The sequence below is a fragment of the Trematomus bernacchii genome, unplaced genomic scaffold (genome assembly GCF_902827165.1).
Source record: "Trematomus bernacchii unplaced genomic scaffold, fTreBer1.1, whole genome shotgun sequence".
In the NCBI taxonomy this organism is placed as follows: Eukaryota; Metazoa; Chordata; class Actinopteri; order Perciformes; family Nototheniidae; genus Trematomus; species Trematomus bernacchii.
Genome location: NW_022987731.1, coordinates 242815 through 263934, shown reverse-complemented (window position 1 = coordinate 263934; position 21120 = coordinate 242815). Strand labels below are relative to the sequence as shown.

Below are 21120 nucleotides of genomic sequence, written 5' to 3'. Positions count from 1 at the left end.
GCCCAGCCAATCAGAACTGGGGCACTTTTTTCCCCCAGGAAAGTACCATCTCTCAGCAGGCACTAAAAATGGGGGTAAAAGTTCCCGTCACTAAGTACTCTTTTTGGTGTGAACGCGACATAAGGGGTACTAACGGAACTAAACGTGAAAAGTGAAAAGTACTCCGGTGTGAACGCGGCTATTGACTAGAGTGGCCGCGATCGCCGTGAGCGCCGCGGCGCAGCCGTAACGCAGCCGTAACGCGGCCGTAACGCGCCGCAGACGGACCCGGTGGAATCTAGGGGCAATATGTATTGCCATTCTCTTTTTGTTAGTATCAAATCAAAGAAACATACAGTAATGATACAAGTGTTGAGTCCAGAAATATGTACATATCACACACACCATACCACACCACACACACACACACCATACCACACCACACACACACACCACACCACAAACCTTATCCGATTCATATGAACTCATCCAGCTTTTACATTTCATTACAAAAATGTGCATTTGCTTAAAGAAGTCCAAAGAGAGTCATATATAAAATAAAATATATTCTACATTCCAACATGAAAATGTAAAATAATGTATTTATAATATTGGCAACAAACTCACCTTTTTCTCTGTATTATTAAGCATTATGTTAAAGATACATTCATTCATAAATTATAGTATCACATTTTACTCAATGTCATTATTTCAGTTGCTCGAGTCGATTTATAATGTTGAAGAACTTTAATTATTCCTTTAGCTTAATGGTTTATTAACTTAAACTACTTATTTCACCTGAGAACTCTGAGTCACTTAGATTTCAATCCTGGACACAAGAATGTATTATCTTATAATCATTTTTTGCATTATTTAGCTTTTAGAGTTTTGATGATACTGCAGCCAGTTTGTAGAAGGCAGCTTTATTATTCTGGAGCAGCTAATGTGAGCTCACCCTCTCTGCTTTGGAGCAATTTGAGAGGATTAATGAAAGGGTCCAATTTTCCTGAAAGAGAAAATGAACTCCATCCACGTTTTCAACATGTCCATCATACTGTGTTCTCTGCAGTGCATCATACTCCTATGCAGATAAACAGGTCGATGTTCATAATGACAAATTACAGTAATATTTTGTTTTGTTTTTCATAACCCTGAACCTAACATTCCTGTGCTCTGTGATATGTGGTCAGTTGGACTCCACATGTTGGAGAATCAGGAAAGTCTCATCAGTGTTGACATCATGTTAACACTTTGAGGACAAACAAAGACAGGAACGTCCCGACACTGAGAGACACTCTGTCTGCAGCGCCCTTCAGCAGGACCTCCACCGGGTAGTGGTCGCTCACATCCAGCGCCTGCACAGAAACCACACAGGAAACCAGCCTCAGCACACATCAGACGAACAGAATCTGGGCTTACTCACACACACACACGCGCACGCGCACGCGCACACGCACACGCACACACGCACGCACGCACACACACACACACACACACACACACACACACACACACACACACACACACACACACACACACACACACACACACACACACACACACACACACACCGCGTTACCTGCTCCTCTGAGAGTCGGTATGCCTTCTGGAAGTTGAACGGGGCGGCTGAAGTAGGCACGACGGATCTGGCAAACCTCTCTCCGTGCACAACGATCCTGTGTCACACAGAACAACAAACACATTTTACTGATGTTTTCTAATTTTTCTGAAATAGTCAAAGACTTAAGGCATCATAAAATGTGATCTTTTTTTATGAAGTTGTAGGGATGGGCTTTGCTAATGGAGCCCAGGTAAACTAAGCTAAACTGACTTTTCTTCAGCACTGCCGGCTATGTCATTGTACAGTTTTGATTCATAAATATTAACAGGTTATTGGTTTTATACACTCATGACTGTCATTCACATTGCCAATTATCCTTAGAAAATGTATGCTACATATACCAGCTATACCTTTTGGACTGTATGCCTCCTCAATAAGGCAATATGTTCATTTTGAATAATATATCTTTAAAAAACAGTCCTATTGATTTGAAGACCGGGATGGAAAGCTTATTTCTAGTGATTTATGTTTCAGAAATCAAAAATCGTGTTAGCTCTTGTGTAAAAACACACCCTTAAGTTATATTCCTGAGACATAATCCGTAGGTACATGACATTGAAAGCTTATAGCCTGTAGTAAAAGGTCCTGGGTCTGTTGGACATTCAGGAGTGTGAGCTCACCTGTCGTAGGTGCAGGAGGTGCTGGATCTCACAGTGGTGTCCGTCTTCTCTGGGATCAGCCAGTAGAGGTTCCTCTCTGTGAGCAGTCTCACGTGCTTCCTGTTCTTCTTAGCCAGGTAGCCGCAGTCAGCGTTGAAATCCCCGAGAAGCATCACGTTCTGCTCACACACACACACACACACACACACACACACACACACACACACACACACACACACACACACACACACACACACACACACACACACACACACACACACACACACACGGTGAGGCTACAGAATCGTAATGGGCTTAATTTTTAAACTGTGTTCCCAATAATGTTCGGCAAAATGATCTTTACCTCAGTTTTCCACATCTTCCTCACATGTTGCAAAACGTCATAAAGTGCATCGAGCTCTTTAGTGGTGTTGGTTGGAGTGGTGTGCTGAGGTATGAGGACAAACTCCTTTATATCTGAAGATACAAGAGGGGGGGTGGAGGAAAGGGTTTACATGGCTCAGCTGCACCACGACTTTAATGACCTCAGAAGGTGAGTGTCAGAGGGCTCACCTGTCTTTGGGGCTTTGAAGCGGACAATGAAGGGCTCTCTGGAGAAAGCATCAACGTCTCCTTCACGATCATCAGGGTACTGATACTGTCCGGTCACTGACACCGTGTCAGTCCTGCACACAGTCACAAAATGAGATATTTTGAAAAAACGTTTAACTGAGGATTAAACAAAAACTCAAGCAATTATTTATCTATTTTAAATAGTCCATTTTTGGAAAGTTTTGTCCTTGTTGAAATCGTTTGTTATTCTTTAAAACAATTACACTTTTTTGAAAATATTAGCAAAGTGAGGTAAGTGAAGTATTTTTTTGAATTTTTGAAAAACAAAGTAATGAGGTGATTCTTCCAAAACGAGGTAATTATTGGAGAATTTGGTGATTTCTTTCCAAAATGAAATCCATTTAGAAAAATAATGTGATTTGTTTTTTAAGTAAGGTGTATCTTTAATAAATAAACCAAAAACGATCGCCGGTTCATCTTGTTTTTGGCGTGAGAATAGTTTGGGCAGCGTGAGAGCGTGATATTGAGAGTGAAAGCGTGTGTCACACGCCAGATGCGTGAGAGTTGGCAACCCTGTTCTATAATACACCATTTAAGCCCGGGGGAGAAATGCTAACGCTACATTAGCATCTGCGATCTTTTCTACTTCATGCTATCTGCACAAATGGTTGACATTAAACATTAAAAAGATCAGGCAGTTCAGAGAGAATCAAAGGAAGGCAGGCAGGCAGCTTTGCATGACATTCTTCAGGACGTGTTTCATTGTGGTGATAGTGAGGGTAGTCAATCGTTTTGTTGACAAGACAGTAGTGACGGCCATCTTGGTGACGTGTGTTGTTGACCAGAGATGTAGTTCATTGAGCGTTTCACACAAACAAATGTGTTACTTCACAGTTTTACAACAAATTATTTTTTTTTTGACTTGCAAAATTATCTTTTAAATTGACAAACATCATATGTGTAATTCGTGGCACAATTCAAACGGGATCGAAAGATAATCTTTCTCTCTCCATTGACTTCAATACATAATTTTTCCAAAATAAGGTCCCATGGAGGTCCCCCGGAAGGGGAGGGACTTCGCCACTCTATGATTAAAAGCAACACGATCATCGACCCGACGCCGTTGGGGAGAAAGTCAGCGACGTAAACGGTGACGTCATGACGCAGCAGCGGCAGCACCAGTCGGGCTCTGGGCGGTGTGAACAAAACGGGGGCTGAAATGAAAAACCGGTTCCGAACCAGAAAAGCTCTAGCACGGAGCTAGAACGGGAACCGCGTTGGTGTGAAAGGGGCATTAGAGAATGGCTGATCTGGGTCCTTAGCTTGAAAAAAAAAAAAAGAGGAGGGGGAGCTAATGCCTGCTCAGAATTCTACGAGATACAGCTTGTAATGGCAACTTTGTTGTTCCAATGTCCTACTCTTTTATTGCCATTACTTCACAGGAGATGGAGTGATCCAGACGCAGACACAAATAGATGATTTCCGGTCCTTTGGTGCAGTTTAGAATGATGTTTATTAAGCGTTTACATACCAAGGTTTAATTATTCTGTCAATGGTTGTGGTGAGCATCTGCCGGGTTGGTGGAATCGGTATGCTCTCTTCCTCCTGTGTCCTCGCCCTTTCCGGTCACCTATGACCCTTTTTATACACCCAGTGCAGCTAACCCCTGCCACCAAGTGTCCAAAATAATATTGCAGTATAAATATAAATAAAGTAAACTGACACGCCAACTACACCCACAAAATGGCTCCTACACAGCTAAATGCTGCTGTGATTAAATACCATATTATGTTCCAAACCACATCAAGGATTATTTCTGAAACAGTATGGAGCTCAAATGCTTTTTCTCTTGCGGGTTTACCACAAGGTGAGTTCCTTTCTTTATTTCCTGCTTTTTTACACATACTCTCTCCAGTACAGGTTAGCTCTGAGTGTTAGCGATGCTTGCTAATGTAAACACAGACCATATTACGTCCAAAACACGTAGGGCATTGTTTCTGATAGCAACGTTTCTGATAGGGCCGTGGGCGTAAAGCCAGCCCAAATTTCCGATATTACGTCATATCAGCAGCAAATCTGGATCAGCTCCGTTGTACCCCCGTTTTTAGAGATGTGGGTACGGAGGAAAAGAGAGAGGGTTTTATTTTCTGACACTTTGTGAGTTCCCTGACACACCGGGGACCAGTGTTGGGTGTAACTCGTTACAAAGTAAATTGAATTTATAACAAAGTAACGCGTTACTGTCATCACATTACATTTTTCGGTAACGGAGTAATGTAACGCGTTATTGTTATAAATTCAGTAATCACACTACAGTTACTAACATTGCACGAAAAAATTACTAGATTCTCCCTTTGACAGACTATACTCTAGTTCAGTGGTTCCCAACCTGGGGGGCGCGTCACTCAAATGATTTGAGGCCAAATATCATATTTAGACTTTTTATTTTTATTTTTATTTTTTTTACATATAATTCTAACGCAATACATGATTGTCACTAAAAGCCTTGTCTCTTCATTACAATAAAATATAAAAAATAATTGATTAATTAATTTGAATAAAAATTAAAGTTAGTAGCTATTAAAGGCATAAAAAGACAGAAATGTATAATTCTTTCTTTAATAGAAATGTTTCTTCTGCCCGTAAAGTGTCCAAACCAGGCTTTTCTGGATAAGCGCATTTTTAAAACATAGTCATTGTCCATGCCGGTTTCAGTTGGATTATTTGTCACAGTTGCTCCGATCAGATCGGTCTCCTCCATTTTGTAGATTATTTACGACTTTTGAATCCACATAAACACATCGGCAAAATCCGGCTTACTTTGAGCATGTGTTTTAAACAGTTTAATCCCTTTGTGAATTGTTTCCACTTGCGCCATACATTCGCGGGAATCCAAATGAATGAATCCTGAGTCCAATAACCATCAAAGTCACTCCAATAGTGCTCCTTAATTACGCTTTCATCCTCCTTTAACAAAATACTTCACATTCATCCAGTTTGTGACAGTACCCTTTTCAAGAAGACAATTCAGTGAAAATACGGACATTATAATGGCAAGGGGGGGCGCGGCGGCGGCGGGTGTGTGTGTGTCTAGTCTACAGAAGGTCCAGTTGTGATAGACACGGTTCGCCACTGGTTACTACATTATTCAGAAGTTTACAGTAACTTTGGATAATAACACGGGAACGGAGCCTCTCTTTTCCTCTGTCTGTATCAGATCATGCAGCTCGCTGATCCAGTGAATGAGTGACCCGACACGACAGTAAATAATAAACATATTTATGACTAGTTTAGTTAGTTCCAGGGGTAGATAAGATTGGTAAATGTGATAACATTCTAACTTCTAACTATTTTAAATATTTCTAGTCACTCGAGGGATTTCCGCCGCAGGTTTATATTTGCGTAACATTTGCGGGACTTGTCCACATGCAACTGTCACAGGGGTTGTGCTGCAGAGACATGGCTGAGTCATTAACAGCTATAACTTTCGAGGGGTGGAGGTATGCCCATTATTTTTAAATGTGTAAGAAGAAAGGACAGGAATGTGACGGTAAGGTGCAAACTGTGTCCAGGACAGAACCTCTCCAAGCACCTACAAAGTCAACATGCTAACACGAAGCTAGTAGCTAAAGACCCCCGAACCCAGAGTGATGATGTTGAGTGTGTGCCGACTCCGAACAAGCAGCAAAAACTAGAATTTTCACCGGTATTAACTTGTTGTTACGGTTTTGTATTTATGTTGTCATTTTCCACCTTTGTTTTGAAATGTTTTCCTCCTTGGCCCGTTCTCATTTCATCAAATTCCCCTCCTCGACTCCCCTCCTCGACTCCTATCCTCGAGACTTAGTCCCGCCCACAGGAGATGCGAGCGGAGGAGCCGAGGAGGGGAACCGAGGAGAGAGGAGGGGAAGCAGCAGGCGGTTAGAGAAATGAGAACTCCTCTCCTCTGAGCGGTCATTTTAAAGAGACGTCCATTAATGATGACAGGAGGCACAGCAGCCCTCTGTCTGATGGACAGATGTGTTCATGACGACTTATATATTTACTTTTAATTCATTCACAGTGCGGTATAATGAGACAATAACAGGCTACACACACACACACACACACACACACACACACACACACACACACACACACACGTAACACTATCAGAGACTGGATATATCCCCCCCCCCCCCCCCTCTCACCTCTCTGGTCGCTACAATGAGGGAAATAAATGACGGGCCAAAAGTTGTATTTACAAGTATTACAAGTAAGCAGAGGACACCAAACCAACTGAGACCTGTCTGTCCGCTGCATCTACGCACACACTGTACCACACACACCTACAGCTCCTAAAGCATATCATCAGGCTACAGCCGTTGTATATTTTTATTATGTGAAGCACTAAATGGTTTTAGACAAATATCGACTCTTTGTTTGTAGATATCTACTAAACTAAAGCAAACAAAGAGAGTAGGCCTGTTATACTGAGTGATATATATTATACACACTGCTCTGCTTTCTGCACGGACCTCACAGCTGTTCTCATTGTAAACATCGCGTCGCGATGAAAGCAGTTAATAAAATAATATCCAGGGGATGCATGCAGAGCTGTCATTGGCTGAGATAAGTCCAGCCGTGCGTCACGACTCTTTGAAACATCTCTGTTCCCGGAAATGCATCCACGAAGGAGCCGTGGAAGACCGTGGAGGACCCATCAGTGTATCCTCGGTTATAGCTCCTCCAGAGAGCCTCCTCGACGCTCGATGCTCGGTCCTCGAGGTGCATTTATACCCCTTTCACACCAACGGTGTTTCAGGGCCGGTTCGGTGCTGGTGCTTGAAAAGCACCGGGTTTTCCTGTTCACACCGCAGCGGAGCAGCGTCATAGCTCCGGAATCCGGTTCGTTTCGAGCACCAAAAAGTTGTCCGTCTAGAAGCAAGAACCGCATACGTCACGCTTACGTCGGAGGGGGGCGAGATTAACCTGAGCTAACACTTAAGGCGAGTACGGCAAATAAAAGTTGTAACAAGCAGTAGTGCTGAGCAAAGTGACTAGAACGCAACCACACACTTGTTAAAAAAAACACACTTTATAAAGTCAGGCAACACTAACCAGGCTTCGTGTGATTCTGTTTATTTGTACCTTACTTTGACCATCCGTTCGCTGTTATTGATCATTGTGGAGAGCAGGCAGACGTTTTGTTTGTTATTATAGCAGCTATCGGATGGAATCAATACATGGGCTGCACAGGTTGTCATGTCCGACTATCACAAGTAGAATCATAATGAAAAATACGTCGGTAAAAAGTGCCTGTAGAAAACTGCTTAGCAAGTAGTCAGTTTAGCTTCGGTTGCTATGCTAACATCACCTATGTTATACCAGAGAAACTTTCATAACAGCGTTGTGATGCCAAACAGCGTCAATTCAGACTGACACCAAACAGCGTCAATTCAGACTGACACACATTCACTTAAGGGGAACTGGGGATATGTATCAGCTGCTTGTGTGACAGTCAGACAGTGAATACTTTAGAGCCGTGTGAGCTAACCCGGAGCTAACGGGAGAATACACTCGTGGAAGAGCAGCCGGCCAGCACTGCAGCGGTCGGTAAATGCCGCTGAAACACATTAATAAACAATGAACCACGGCACTCTGGAGAAAAGTATAAGGTTGGAGAAGTCGTTATTTAATTTAATCTGGCTTCGTATGATTAAAAGCAACGCAGTCCCCGGCCCGTTGTTATTGTGAGGTGAGCTCCGGCGTTGGGGAGAAACTCAGCGACGTAAACTGTGACGTCATGACGCAGCAGCGGCAGCACCAGTCGGGCTCTGAGCGGTGTGAAAAGAGCCGGCGCTAAACCGAAGAACCGGTTCTGAACCAGAAAAGCTCTAGCACGGAGCTTGAACCGGAGTTGCGTTGGTGTGAAAGGGGCATTAGAGAAATGAGATGTCCTTCAACATGGCGAGCTAAAATTCATTTCCGGGTCACTACCGGAGGACCGAGGAGTCGAGGAGTCGAGGAGGGGGATTTGATGAAATGAGAACGGGCCCTTGTGTCTTCTCTGATCCTTCTTCCTGTGTTTGCCTTCCTGTCGTTAGTTTCCCTCCTGTGTCTGATTGTCTGATTGTGTTCACCTGTTGCCCTTGTGTTTCTGCCTCCCTTACCCCAGCTGTGTCTTGTCTTGTTATTACCCCTCTCTGTATTTAGTCTTGTCTTCCCCTGTGTGCCTTGTCGGTTCATTGTTGGTTTTTCCTGTCCCCCTCCTGTTGGCTCTCATTCCTAGTGCTACCCTTGTTATCCATGCCATGTTTTTTTGCTCATCAGCTTTGTAAATAAAGCTCATTTTTTGTTTCTAGACCCGTTACCTCTTTTTGTGGTCTGCAGTTGGGTCCTACCTTTTCCACGCTACCTAACACTTGTGTTATGTCTTCCTTATTGCAATAGTAATTGTTATTTACACTGTTACATGTGCACATAGGCCTAAGTTTTACGTTTTGGCTATAGGGTGTTGCTGAGTAACGCAAAAGTAATGTAAAGAGTTACTTTATGTAGAGAGTAACGAAGTAAAGTAATATATTACTTTTTTTTAAAGTAATGAGTAATACATTACTTTTTTTGAGTAACGACCCCATCACTGCCGGGGATACATATTTATGTATGAAAGACATAAAAAAGTGCATTTTGCATGATAGGTCCCCTTTAAAGTGGACCTATCATGCTATATTTGAATAATATATTGTAGGGCCATACCTATATAAAACATGTCTGTGAAGTTTTTTTTTCAAAATACCAAACAGATCATGCATTTTAGCCATGCCTCATTTTGCTCTATTTGCTCTTTTCCAGCCCTGTTTTTGCAAGGGCTGATTCTGTGAGAAGTCTTCTTCGCTGCTTTTGTGGCAGACTACAGCGCCACTTACAGGCCTGGCATATGTACTACAGCGTCTCCATCGCTTTCGAGCGGCAATGGCCGTGGCCCAACCCCCCATTCCCCTGATAGGTGGAGAGTTGCCCATATAGGCGGAGCACCCCTTTTCTGACGTCAGAACAATTCAAATCTGTATCAGCTCCGTTGCAGCCCCGTTTTTAGAGATTTGGGTATGGAGGAAAATAGAGAGGGTTGTGTTTTCTGACACTTGGTGAGTTCCCTGACACACCAGGGACACATATTCATGTATAAAAGACGTACAAAAGTGCATTTTGCATGATAGGTCCCCTTTAAGTAATTTTTTTGGTTAATTGTCTTTATGTTTTTGTGAAGAAAGAAGCACGCGTGTCCATGTCCGCTCACCTGTAGACGAACACGTACTGCTCCTGGTACGAGGAGGACCTGCCCAGCCGCTCGCTGGCCACAGAGGCATACTCATGGTCAGGGTCGTAACTGGACATAAGACACACTGTTGGTGCTGCTGTTTGACATTCTCTCATTCACAGCACAGCATTGTGTGACTGCAGGTGTGTGTGCTGAATGTGTGTGTGAAAGAGAGAGATCATCACCTGTTGAGGCGGTCGAGCAGCTGTGGTACCGCTTTCCCTTTCATGTCTCTCACTTCCTGCAGCAAACACACATCACAGCGGGTGATGATCTGCAACACAGCACAGCAATGAAAGAGGTAGGGATGGGTATCGTTAAGGTTTTAACGGTACTACTACTTTTATCGATACCGCTTATCGGTCCGGTCTTTTAACGGTACTCTTATCGGTTCTTTTGGAGAGAAAAATGAGGTAAACTAACTATATGTTGTATGTCAGGGACTACGGATGGAAATTAGCTCAAAGCTAAAATCCGGCATATTTACACTTGAAGCTAGGGTGACCAGATGTCCCGCTTTGCGCGGGACTGCACAGCATTTTCACGACTTTTGGTGCGTCCCGCAAATTGAGACGATGTCCCGCATATTTCATTTTGTGTACCCCCCCCACCCCCGTTGACAGTTCATGCGTCAACATTACATTTACATGTCCCACATTGTCCCACACAAATATACTCTCTGTCCCACTTGTGGCTTTCTGTCACCTGGTCACCCTACTTGAAGCATTATTTGTCTAAAGTGTTCATTAATGTGCATTGTCCCTATTCAAATAAACGATTAAATGAAAATTAACAAATTGTGAACAAAACTAACATTGCTTTTTATTTAAATGAAATGCATAATATTTCACATCAACAGAAACAACAACGTTTTAACAAATCATATTAAATAATCTGATGACAGAACTGTGAACAGAATAGCTGAAACTTTAACAAACTAAATAACTCAGTTCCCTCTAATCATTAACCCATGTTTGAATCATTGAGTTAGCTCCGTGTGTTGCTGCTAGCATACATAACACCTGACGTGGAAACGTTACTCGTGGATGGGGCTACAGAGCTACTAGAGAGACAGTCGAACCCCGTGCATTTCTCCATCTGAACGTGGTGCACTTTTGCAAGATGTTTAGACAAATTGCTCGTGTTACCGCCCTGACATGCTAAACTCTTATTGCACTTTAGGCAACGAGCGAGACGGGTAAAGTTTAACCACACCTCGGAGCGCGTTCTCTCCGCCATCTCCTCCGTGTGTGTGTGTTGCCGCATGTAGCAGCTGCGTGTGTGTAAACTGCCCCGCCCCCTCGCAAGCAGGCGGGGGAGAGAGATCTCTCGTCTGGATTGGAGAGATCGAAAATACTAAAAATGGCGCATTTTGCAGTCTTTTTGCGTATTAGAAACGGAGTTGGCGACACTAAAACTGCAATATAATGTTTGTGTAGCAATAATACACATGACATATTTTTTAGATGTCTCCAGTACCGATAAAAAGACCGATAACGTCGGAGCTTAACGGTACCACGGTCTTTAATAATTCAGCCCCGGGGCCCGTTTAATACCGGGGCTCGGTACCCATCCCTAGAAAGAGGTGATTAGCTTTGTAACACACTGAAGTGAATTTCTTTGCATTTTGTTTATTAAGACCATAGCTATGTATAGAATAACTACCATGGCCTGTGAATACCATGGTAGTTATTATAACACCTGGATTAAGAGAGCTGTACAACTTTTTATTTCAGTTCAGGCCTAATGAAGAATATATATTTCACTGTTGTCCACATTCATAAAGCCTGCATAGAACAACACCATGATAGTGCATGGTGCAAAGTATCTATGTGCGCTTAGAGTAGTCCTCTGTACAGAGAACTGTAGTTCCCCCACTGCAGACGCACATTAATAACATCCGCTGGCTCATCATAAACCATAGACTGTAATAAACGTTGGATAGTGTAAGTGCAGTCTGATTTTCTAAGTCCTTTTGAATTCTCCTATCCACTATTCCTTAACCCTGTGATGTTTCACACAGAGGTCAAGCAACAGTGGTTAGGGAAAGATGATAGGACAATTCGACCGCACCCTTGGGATAGGAATTTAGAATTGGAACTTGAATTTTGAATATTAATTTCAAATTGCAAAATTAAAAAAAATTGAACCTGGACTTGGAATGTGGAAATAGAAATGTAACCTGGAATTAGAATATTGTATAAATCACTTGTACCTTTTGATATCTGTATTGAGAAAAAAAATGTTCTCAGTTTACCTATATTTATTTAGTTTAGACTATACCAAATAAGTTTTGCTGCATATTACAGTTCAAACACCCACGATATACTTTATAATGAATTTGAAATGTAAAATAATAAGAAGTCTGCATATCCCAGACTTGCACTGTAATAAGGAAGCTCTGGTTCATTTGAATTGTTTTGTCTCAATGGTAATGTAATGTCACTAAAAATGGACCTCAGCTGGAATCAGTCCTTACTGATCAAGAGAAGGTGGTTAAAACGTCAGGCATGTTATCTCAAAAGGCAAATTCAAGTTAAAGACATCAGAGTATTTCTCACCCTGGCCAGAGTATGCACAACATTGCTGTTCTTGACCTTGGACTCCCCAAAGTGATGGAGGTTAAAGGCACAGATTTTAAAACTTGAAGCCCCCTGAACACCACACACACCCAGGAGGAAGGAGAGGAGGAGGAGGGAGGAGGACTTCATGGCACAGAGCTGCAAGAGAGAGAAACATGTGTGGAGAAAATCAAGTTGATTAAACATAGTTTGTGTACACAGTAACTACAGAATACACTGTGGATGCACCTACTCCGCAATATGGACTAACTCTCAACCTTCAAATCCTGCCTGAAAACCCACCTTTTTTTTTTGCACCCACCCAGTGTGCTCTGATTGGTCGGGACGTTGAGAGGCTCGTTGCTGCGAGCTGCTGCGAGGAGCAGACAGGTTTCCGGGTCGGCGATACAGCTAGAACAAGCGAAACTCATCCTGAGCACACACAAACACTCACAGCCGAAGTAAAAACAATAAGTGTGGCTCGATATTGAGTAAGAAAAAGGTTTATAACGCTGTGAGCATGGGTCTGCTGCGGAGAGCATTTCTCCACCATCCCAACTCGTCTATTACCAGCGTTCAGGGAGCTCTATGCAAGTCAATGGGGACTCCCTGTTAGTTAGCCAAGGGATCCTGGTGTGTGAGGTGCTCCGCGGATTGGTCCATTTGGGCCAATCCGGTCATTTGTTGTTGATTTGGGTGTTCACACGTCACAGAACCCAGGAAGCAAACAATGGAAAATGAGAAATCTCCATCGAGCTTACCACGCTTACATCCGCAACAATCTAAACATCTCAGACATGCACACGCTCAACTCAGCTCAATTTAATCTGACTCTTTTTGGGGGCCCGTAATCAGCCCGAGCAGATCATGCCGGAGACGGAACCCCAGTCTCCCTCTGCACGGACCACAGCACATCCTCCCAGACCAGAACATCTCATCAACCCCTCCATATCAATTCATTGTTACTTCTTGCAATAAACCGACAAACATCACACTGTTGTGGCGTGGTCCCTGCTAGTGAACTGGGCATTAAATCCTTGCATGCTACATTTATGGTTCCTTCTCCCACTCAACTTCCCTGTGCTCAAGAACTGCTCGGCAGGAACTATCCACCAAATCTCAGCCCCAGCCTAGAAATCAAATACTGCAAATCACCGACCAAAGAGAAACATTTTTCCCAACAGGATTTAAGCCTTCTATATGCAATCATTTCTGAAATGTTTGTTCCTATCCTAATTGTAAATGTGTGTAGTTTCTGCAGAGACTGCCAACCATGCTCGGTGGGCCCCGGGGGGCGTGATCTGTCAACTCCTCACGATTCTTCTGTCAAGAGTATTATTGCTTTATTCCTAAAGAGCTTTTTTCCTGTTCCATGCTTCTGTAGATAATGCCGTGCAGATGAGTAAGTCAGCAGGGGTCGGTGCATGTCTGGGGAAAGCAGACATCATAGATGCCACTCCACCCCTCACATGGCATATATTTAGTGTTACATGGCGTTTTAAAGTTTTGTGCTCAGTTAAATGTACATTTGGTTGCCGTAGTAGCCCTTGTATCTTTGACACCTTGCCCTTTCAATGATTTTCTAGTAGTTGACTTTCCCTCCCAATTGAAACCTTTTAACCTTCCAGACATAATGCTGTACTGCCGATTCATAGCTGTGTAAGCACCAACTCCAACATCATTAGGATTCACAGATAGCTTATAACTCTCCTATACCTGACACACACACATTCAGATACAGATATATACACACTCACACACAGAAAGATACGCGAGTGAGAGATACAAGAGATAGTTATTTTGATTACACACACAGTCACTAAAGCCCTTCTTATCCCGGCAGAAACTGAAAACATAGACCTGCAGGTCAAAGGTCAGCAGACGCTTCGGATGTTACTCTTCTCACTTTAGGATATTCAGGGTCAGGGGTTAGACACACATGATATCCTGGAAAATATGAGGAAATTCAAATTGGGAAGGACTTATTAAACAACATTAAACGTCACCATTAAACGTAAAACACAAAAAAGAAACCACTTCTATCCTTTGTTAATGCCGATCACAAAAAGAGAAGCTGGTCTAAATTATTTTAGTGTTCTCTCTGTTTCTGTCTTCCTCCAAAAGCACTCAAACACACACACATATTAGCACACAGAAAAGGCTTCTCAGGTCTCTGTCACATTCCCCAGTAAGATGTTGACCCATGATTCACACTTTTTGAAGGATAATGGTTAGTCAAATTACAACAACAGCGACTCACCAGCTTGTAACTTCTGCTTGTGTTGTCAGCTCCTCTCTAGTGAAACCTGAAGCTGGTCCGCTGAAACTATTTCCTGGGAGGGACTCGTTTCATAACAAGTCTAACTGCAGGCTGCAGCACATGGTATGCTGGCAACAGAGTTTCTTCTGTTAATGAGTCAAAAGATCAGTCTTTTATTACTTTGTGTTCACCTTCAAGGCTGGATTGACTTTGTGACATTCATATGAAGATGATTCAGCTATGAGGGAGATGAAATGTGATTATTGAGAGAATCAGGAGTGTAGATATGCCAGTTATGTGGTGTATGTAAAGGGGATTTTACACTTTCTAACCCTTAAGTTTCACTTCCATGTGAAAACTAATAATGTTTCCTATTTATTTTTCTCAAGAAAACTTTTATCACATTTCTGATGGTTAAAAGGGAAGAAAATGAGACATGAATTCATAACTTGGGTGGAGAAGGATTTCCGTGGAGCGCTTCACTCCACCTTCTGTTCAGTTTTGAAAAATGGGCGTGAAGGAAAAGCCTGGAGGAAAAACCGGGTGAGGCACTCTCTCTAAATATATCCTCTTACTAATGTACTTATTACAAGCAGAACTGAAATGACCAAATGGCTGCAGAGTATAGAGCATGTCTAAGCTGGTGTAACAGCTGTGCTAAAATCATATACAAATATAATAATGACCAAAAGAAGTAGAAGTAGTTACATAATATGTTTTATTACACCAAAAAAGTAAATGGTCATGTTTAATATGGTTAGTGGACCAAATATTGAGAAGTATTGATTATTTCTTTTATTAGGTGATTAGGCTAATAATAAATGACAAAAGCGACCATTTACCTGTATTTGTAGCATATGATTGGCAATGAAAGAAAAAGAAGGAAGAGACTCGCAGTAGATATGTCCGGGTGAGGACTGCTGAAGCAAAAGACAAGTTTAGGAGTGACCTCTTAAAGGAAGAGTGGAGAGGGGTTTATGTAGAAGATGTAAATGCTGCATATGAGTCCTTCCTAAAAATCGACATATTGATTACATTACATTGCATTTAGTTGACGCTTTTATCCAAAGCGACTTACAATAAGTGCATTCCACCAGGAAGATACAAACTCCTGGCGACGGGTGGCGTCAATGTTTCTGGGAGAGATAAACAAAATTGAAATTAGATCCATTGTAGACAAATGCAAAAATAAGACTTTGACTGATAGTGATGGGATCGTCATGACAATAGTGACAACGACTATTGACTATTAAACCGCTAAGCTACATCTTTAATCTTTCACTTCAGACAGGTATTTTTCCAGATAGCATGAAAATAGTGTCCTAGCTTTCACAAGGTTCTTGAAAAATTGTTTGTCCAAAAATGTGATGATTTAATTGAAAATAATGAGTTGTTGAGTGAGAGTCAGTATGGATTTAGGAAAAATCGATCAACAGCTTTAGCTTTAATGAAAATAACAGAAGAAATTACAACAGCTATAGAAAGAAAGAAATACACAATAGGTGTATTTATTGACTTAAAAAAGGCATTTGACACCATAGACCATAACCTATTCATTTGAATTTCAAAATGATATACATATGGTGTGAGAGTAGTTCTAGATTGGTTAAAAAGTTATTTAGATAACAGACAACAATATGTACAATTTGCTGGTAGTACATAGGAGTGTATGAACCATAGGCATGAACATAGAATGTGGTGTCCCACAGGGCTCGGTTTTAGGGCCTAAACTTTTCATTTTGTACATCAATGACATATGTGAAACGTCAACATTATTGCAATTTGTGTTGTTTGCAGACGAGACGACACACATTGTTTTGTTCAGGAGACGATTTAAACATTTTAGCTAAATGTATTGGACATGAAATGGTTAAACTTAAAAGATGGTTTGATACGTTTATGGTTTTTGCTAATAGAAAAAAGGATGAAAACATTTCACTGTCTATTGATGGAGTTCTTATTGAAAGGGTTTCTGAATTTAGATTTTTGAGTGTGACATTGGATGATAACCTGACATGGAAATCACAAATAGCACATGTTAAAACGAAAGTGTCTAGGAATATTTATGTTCTGAACAAGGCAAAGTATTTGCTAGATTACAAGGCATTGAGAATATTATACTGTTCACTCATTTTGCCATTTTGTATTTACTGTATACGTAGTGTGGGGAACACGTACATGAGCAACATAAAGCCATTGTCAATATTACAGAAAATGGCAGTAAGAATCATTCATGAAGCTGATTCAAGAGAACACACCAACAGACTGTTTTTTAAGTCAGGACTCTTGAAACTCAAAGAGATAGCTGAGTTACAGACATTATTAGTAATGCACAGGGCAAAAAGCAGAGTATTACCAGAACATTTACAACAGTTGTTTGTTTTTGGATCAGACAAGGAAGACCACAGAAGGACATTTCATTTTAAGCATCCTTGTGCAAGGACTACTCTAAAGCAAATGTGTATTTCGGTGGTTGGTGTAAAATTGTGGAATTCTCAACAGAAGGATCTAAAGAATTGTGTATGTATTTTTCAGTTAAAGAAATTGTATAAATTAAGAAAAATTGGACTATATGAAGCGGAATGTGAATACGTTTATCTACCCTGGGCCTCCATTGGTAAATATTGTTGATGTCTTTGATGTGATGTCTGTTCTTTATTTGCAGGTCCCATTGTTATTATTATTATTATTATTATTATTATGCGCCGCTTTCCACCTTCTACTCCAGTAGGACTCAGATGAGGGTGTTGCACTTTTCCTTGTACATGTGATGTTTTGGTGTTGTGTTTTTTTGTTGTTTCTTTTCGTTAACTGTCAAGTGGGAAATAATTATTTTTTGTGTTTCTCTTATTATCCTAAGATACTGTTATGTTTGGCTGTGAATAAGTTTGGCTGTGAAAAATAAATATTCTAGGCTTTTTTGGAGATTAGAGAGATATGATTATAGCTGTTCCTTCTTTGCTGAGTACCAGGATCCCTACCTTGGGCGTGGAGGTGACAGAACAAGCAGTAAGGTCCTTTAACCTACATTTGAAAATACAAATGTAATTTCACACAAGCATGACACATTTCTACATATTGTTTGAGTAAAACATTTAAATTAAAGGCAATATTGCTTTTTCCCCTCATATGGGCATTCAATGACCATATTCAAATAAAAGTGTTATAAGAATAAAAACTAGTTGTAACCCGCTTTACAGTAGACAGTAAAAAGCTAACCTACAGTTACATTAAAGAAATGTAATACAATTACTGTTACATTTATAAAAAAAATGTGGATTACTAACAGGATTACAGTATTAGTAAAATCAAAAAAGATCATAATAGTGTTTGTTGTGTTAGGATCAGATGTTGTCTCTTCTCTGTAAACTGTACTGTTCTGTAGGCTCATACTTTAAATGTGAATCTATACGCCTACTGCCTGAATCTGCTTTATGGTTTCACTTTCTTTGCTTCATTTGTTCTGTTTTTAATTCAGTAGGTGAATTTATATTAAGGACGAGGAGGAAGCTCGACAGTATCCTAGAGAACCCCTCCCACCCACTCCATGCAGAGCTAGTGAAGATGAGGAGTACTTTCAGCCACAGACTCATCCCTCCACGACACAGCACCAAGCGCCTCGGTCAGTCCTTTGTGCCTGTAGCCATCAGGCTGCACAACAAGGGCTCAATAATGTGAAACTATTACTAGACATAAATACACACTGTTTCCACAACCCATGTTAATATATCTAATATGTAATATATGACTATATGTATATAATATATGTCCATTTTAATTCATTTCTTACCTATAGTTTATATGACCAAATATGTATATATGCTCATTTTAATTTTAATTGTATTAATTTCTTATTTCATAGTTTCTCATTATTATTTTTATCGCTGATCTTATTTTTGATTTTATTAATCTGTGCTATCCTGTTTTTCACTCTTACCCTGTTGCTGTTTAAACAACTGAATTTCCCCACGGGGATTAATAAAGGACTATCTTATCTTATATGTTCATTAAATAGTGTGTGTGAGCTTAACTGTGTATATTAAACTAAAACGGAGCATTTTCTGTCAGCTCAGATTTTATTTCTGCTTTTTTAAACTGTATGTGCTCACGTGTTTCATTGGTGTATAGGCTGCTGCCTGAATATGCTGAGTGAAAGGCAGCTTTTCCTATCAATACAATCATTTTCATCCTAAATATCTTTTCTATTCCAAGGTCACATTCTTTTGTTGTCTTACATATTACAAAGTCAAAAACATCATAGCGATATTTCTTTTCACTTTATCTGCCTTGAATGTGATATTGAGGTAATCCAAAATGAAATAAAGTTATCAGGTTACATTACTTTTATATGTTGTTACACAGAATAGGTTACCTCTAACATAATTTAGTCATCGTAACAGAATACAGTACTTATTGCAACCCTCCCAACCCAGGTTAAGGTGCTTATAAAGCATTTTCCATCTCGTGCCATAACTTGCTGAAGTGCTTACTTTTTTAGAAACTAGAAACATTTCGTGATGTTTGTAAAGCTTTATTTTATGTATTCAAAACGTTTAAATCATAATGGGCACAGTAGATGTGGGCCTTAGTATATATTGCAATGTTTTATTCATTCAAATATTGTATTCAATCATACTTCGCCCACTGTATAATGCAGACGTATTCTCTTAGCCCTGTGGTAGTCTTCTTAAAAACTGATAAATTATCCTTCACTACTTTCCTTTACCCGGTGATGTTTTTTTTCCTCCAGGCATTTTTAGGGTTAGAAATTATATTATCCAGTAGTGATCACTTGAAAAACAAATAAACCACCGATAACAAGTATGTTAAAAACGTAATATCAATTATTTTAATCTTTAAGAGACTTGGCATTTGTTGATTTGTTTTATATTCAGTTCTTTGTAAATATATAACAGGGTATGGATGTTGTCCTGAATATGATTTCTATAAAGGGTTTGTTCTTTACATTTTTCATTAGACTCCTCAGACCTTTGAGATGAATACATTCAGAATCTGACCCCTGGCAAAATGCTCACATTTCAGTATTACTTATGCAATACTAAAGACTTCAATTCATCAGATCTTCATGTTCAGTGTTTTGCTTTGTTTTAGTATGACCACTGAACGGTACTTAACACCATGAAGAAAATAAGACTTGCAGATTGTAAATCCCTTCAAGGCAGTCATATTCAGGGTATATGCAGGAATCCTGAAGTCAAATGTAAAACCTTTTAAGACCCTTTCCATACATTTTAAGACCTCATCGCCACTTTGAGTTTTAACCCGTTACCTTGGCGACACACTTGACCTCACATTGACTATAGACAGTATTGATTGTCCTCCCTCCTTATCGTCCTAAGCGCTATCAAGCAGTGAGCGTGCCATGTCCTGTTCAGATTAGGGATGCCAGAAACTGACCATGATCAAAATCGAAAATCGGACAGCCCTGGCGAATATTAGTCGATTATTCGACACACCACCCCCCCGCGGGAGAGAATTTTGTTTAAATTTTCGCAGAGCTTGCATTTGACTTCATTTGCACTTGTCAGTTCTAAGTAGTTCCACGAGGAACTCTTCTGTGGACGTGCCGCTCTGTTCATCTTTAGTTGTGTTCTCACTGTTCTGTCGCCAATAAATCAATCGCACGTGTGACGGAGAGAGGGAGGGGGGGGGCGGGGTCGGTGTGTAGCAGGCTGCAGCAGCAGTCTGCACTCTGCACTGCTGGCTTCCTCCAAGTTTACAGTAAAACAAACTGGTGGTGTGATCAATGGTCATTTACAATTATTAATACTATTACTATTATTAGCATTAGTCTATATTTTGGTTGAAACCAAACCAGGAAAAAAAAGAAAAACATAAATATTAATAATAAAATATATAAATAAAATCGAATTTTAAAAATAATCTTCGATTATGGAGACTGTAACGAATATTCGAATAATCGAATAATCGCTGGCATCCCTAGTTCAGATGACGTCAAATCCAACGGGATGCCATAAATAAACTACACAGAATCACACTACACACCTACGCAATGATTACATTCAGGCAGACTGTAGAATACAACCTCTTTGGACAATTCATATACTTATTGAAAACAAGCTACAAAACGTAATAGCTTGGAAAATGCTGTTTAATAGCCTTAATTTTCGCTAAATTGATTTATCAACTTTTAATACCCCGCGGACACCCTGATATTACTCAATAAATTGTAAACATTACCTTCC

The 21120-nt window shown here is 40.6% G+C and overlaps 1 protein-coding gene across 3 annotated transcripts; it reads right to left on the bottom strand.

Annotated features, from left to right (window-relative positions):
• Positions 1-180: 180 nt before the first annotated feature.
• On the bottom strand, positions 181-14906 carry dnase1l1 (deoxyribonuclease I-like 1). Of its 3 annotated transcripts, none has more exons than XM_034145633.1 (9): positions 14894-14906; positions 12634-12792; positions 10258-10346; positions 10052-10141; positions 2773-2885; positions 2564-2676; positions 2221-2378; positions 1559-1655; positions 184-1334 (listed from the first exon to the last, which is right to left on the bottom strand). In XM_034145633.1, the coding sequence occupies exons 2-9, from the start codon at positions 12781-12783 to the stop codon at positions 1218-1220; spliced, it is 927 nt and encodes a 308-aa protein (XP_034001524.1). In that variant the 5' UTR covers positions 12784-12792; positions 14894-14906; the 3' UTR covers positions 184-1217. The 3 variants fall into 3 exon arrangements, with proteins under 3 accessions (XP_034001525.1, XP_034001524.1, XP_034001523.1); XM_034145632.1 differs by lacking the exon at positions 14894-14906 and adding an exon at positions 12937-12958; XM_034145634.1 differs by lacking the exons at positions 10052-10141; positions 14894-14906 and adding an exon at positions 12937-12963 and having other exon boundaries at positions 181-1334.
• Between the last annotated feature and the right edge of the window lie 6214 nt (positions 14907-21120).

Coding starts and splice junctions, on each gene's coding strand:
- dnase1l1 (XM_034145633.1), bottom strand. CDS start 12,783: ATGAAGTCCTCCTCCCTCCTCCTCCTCTCCTTCCTCCTGGGTGTGTGT. Junction 2,677..2,772: donor CTTCAAAGCCCCAAAGACAG/GTGAGCCCTCTG, acceptor TTGTATCTTCAG/ATATAAAGGAGTTTGTCCTC. Junction 2,379..2,563: donor GGAAGATGTGGAAAACTGAG/GTAAAGATCATT, acceptor GTGTGTGAGCAG/AACGTGATGCTTCTCGGGGA.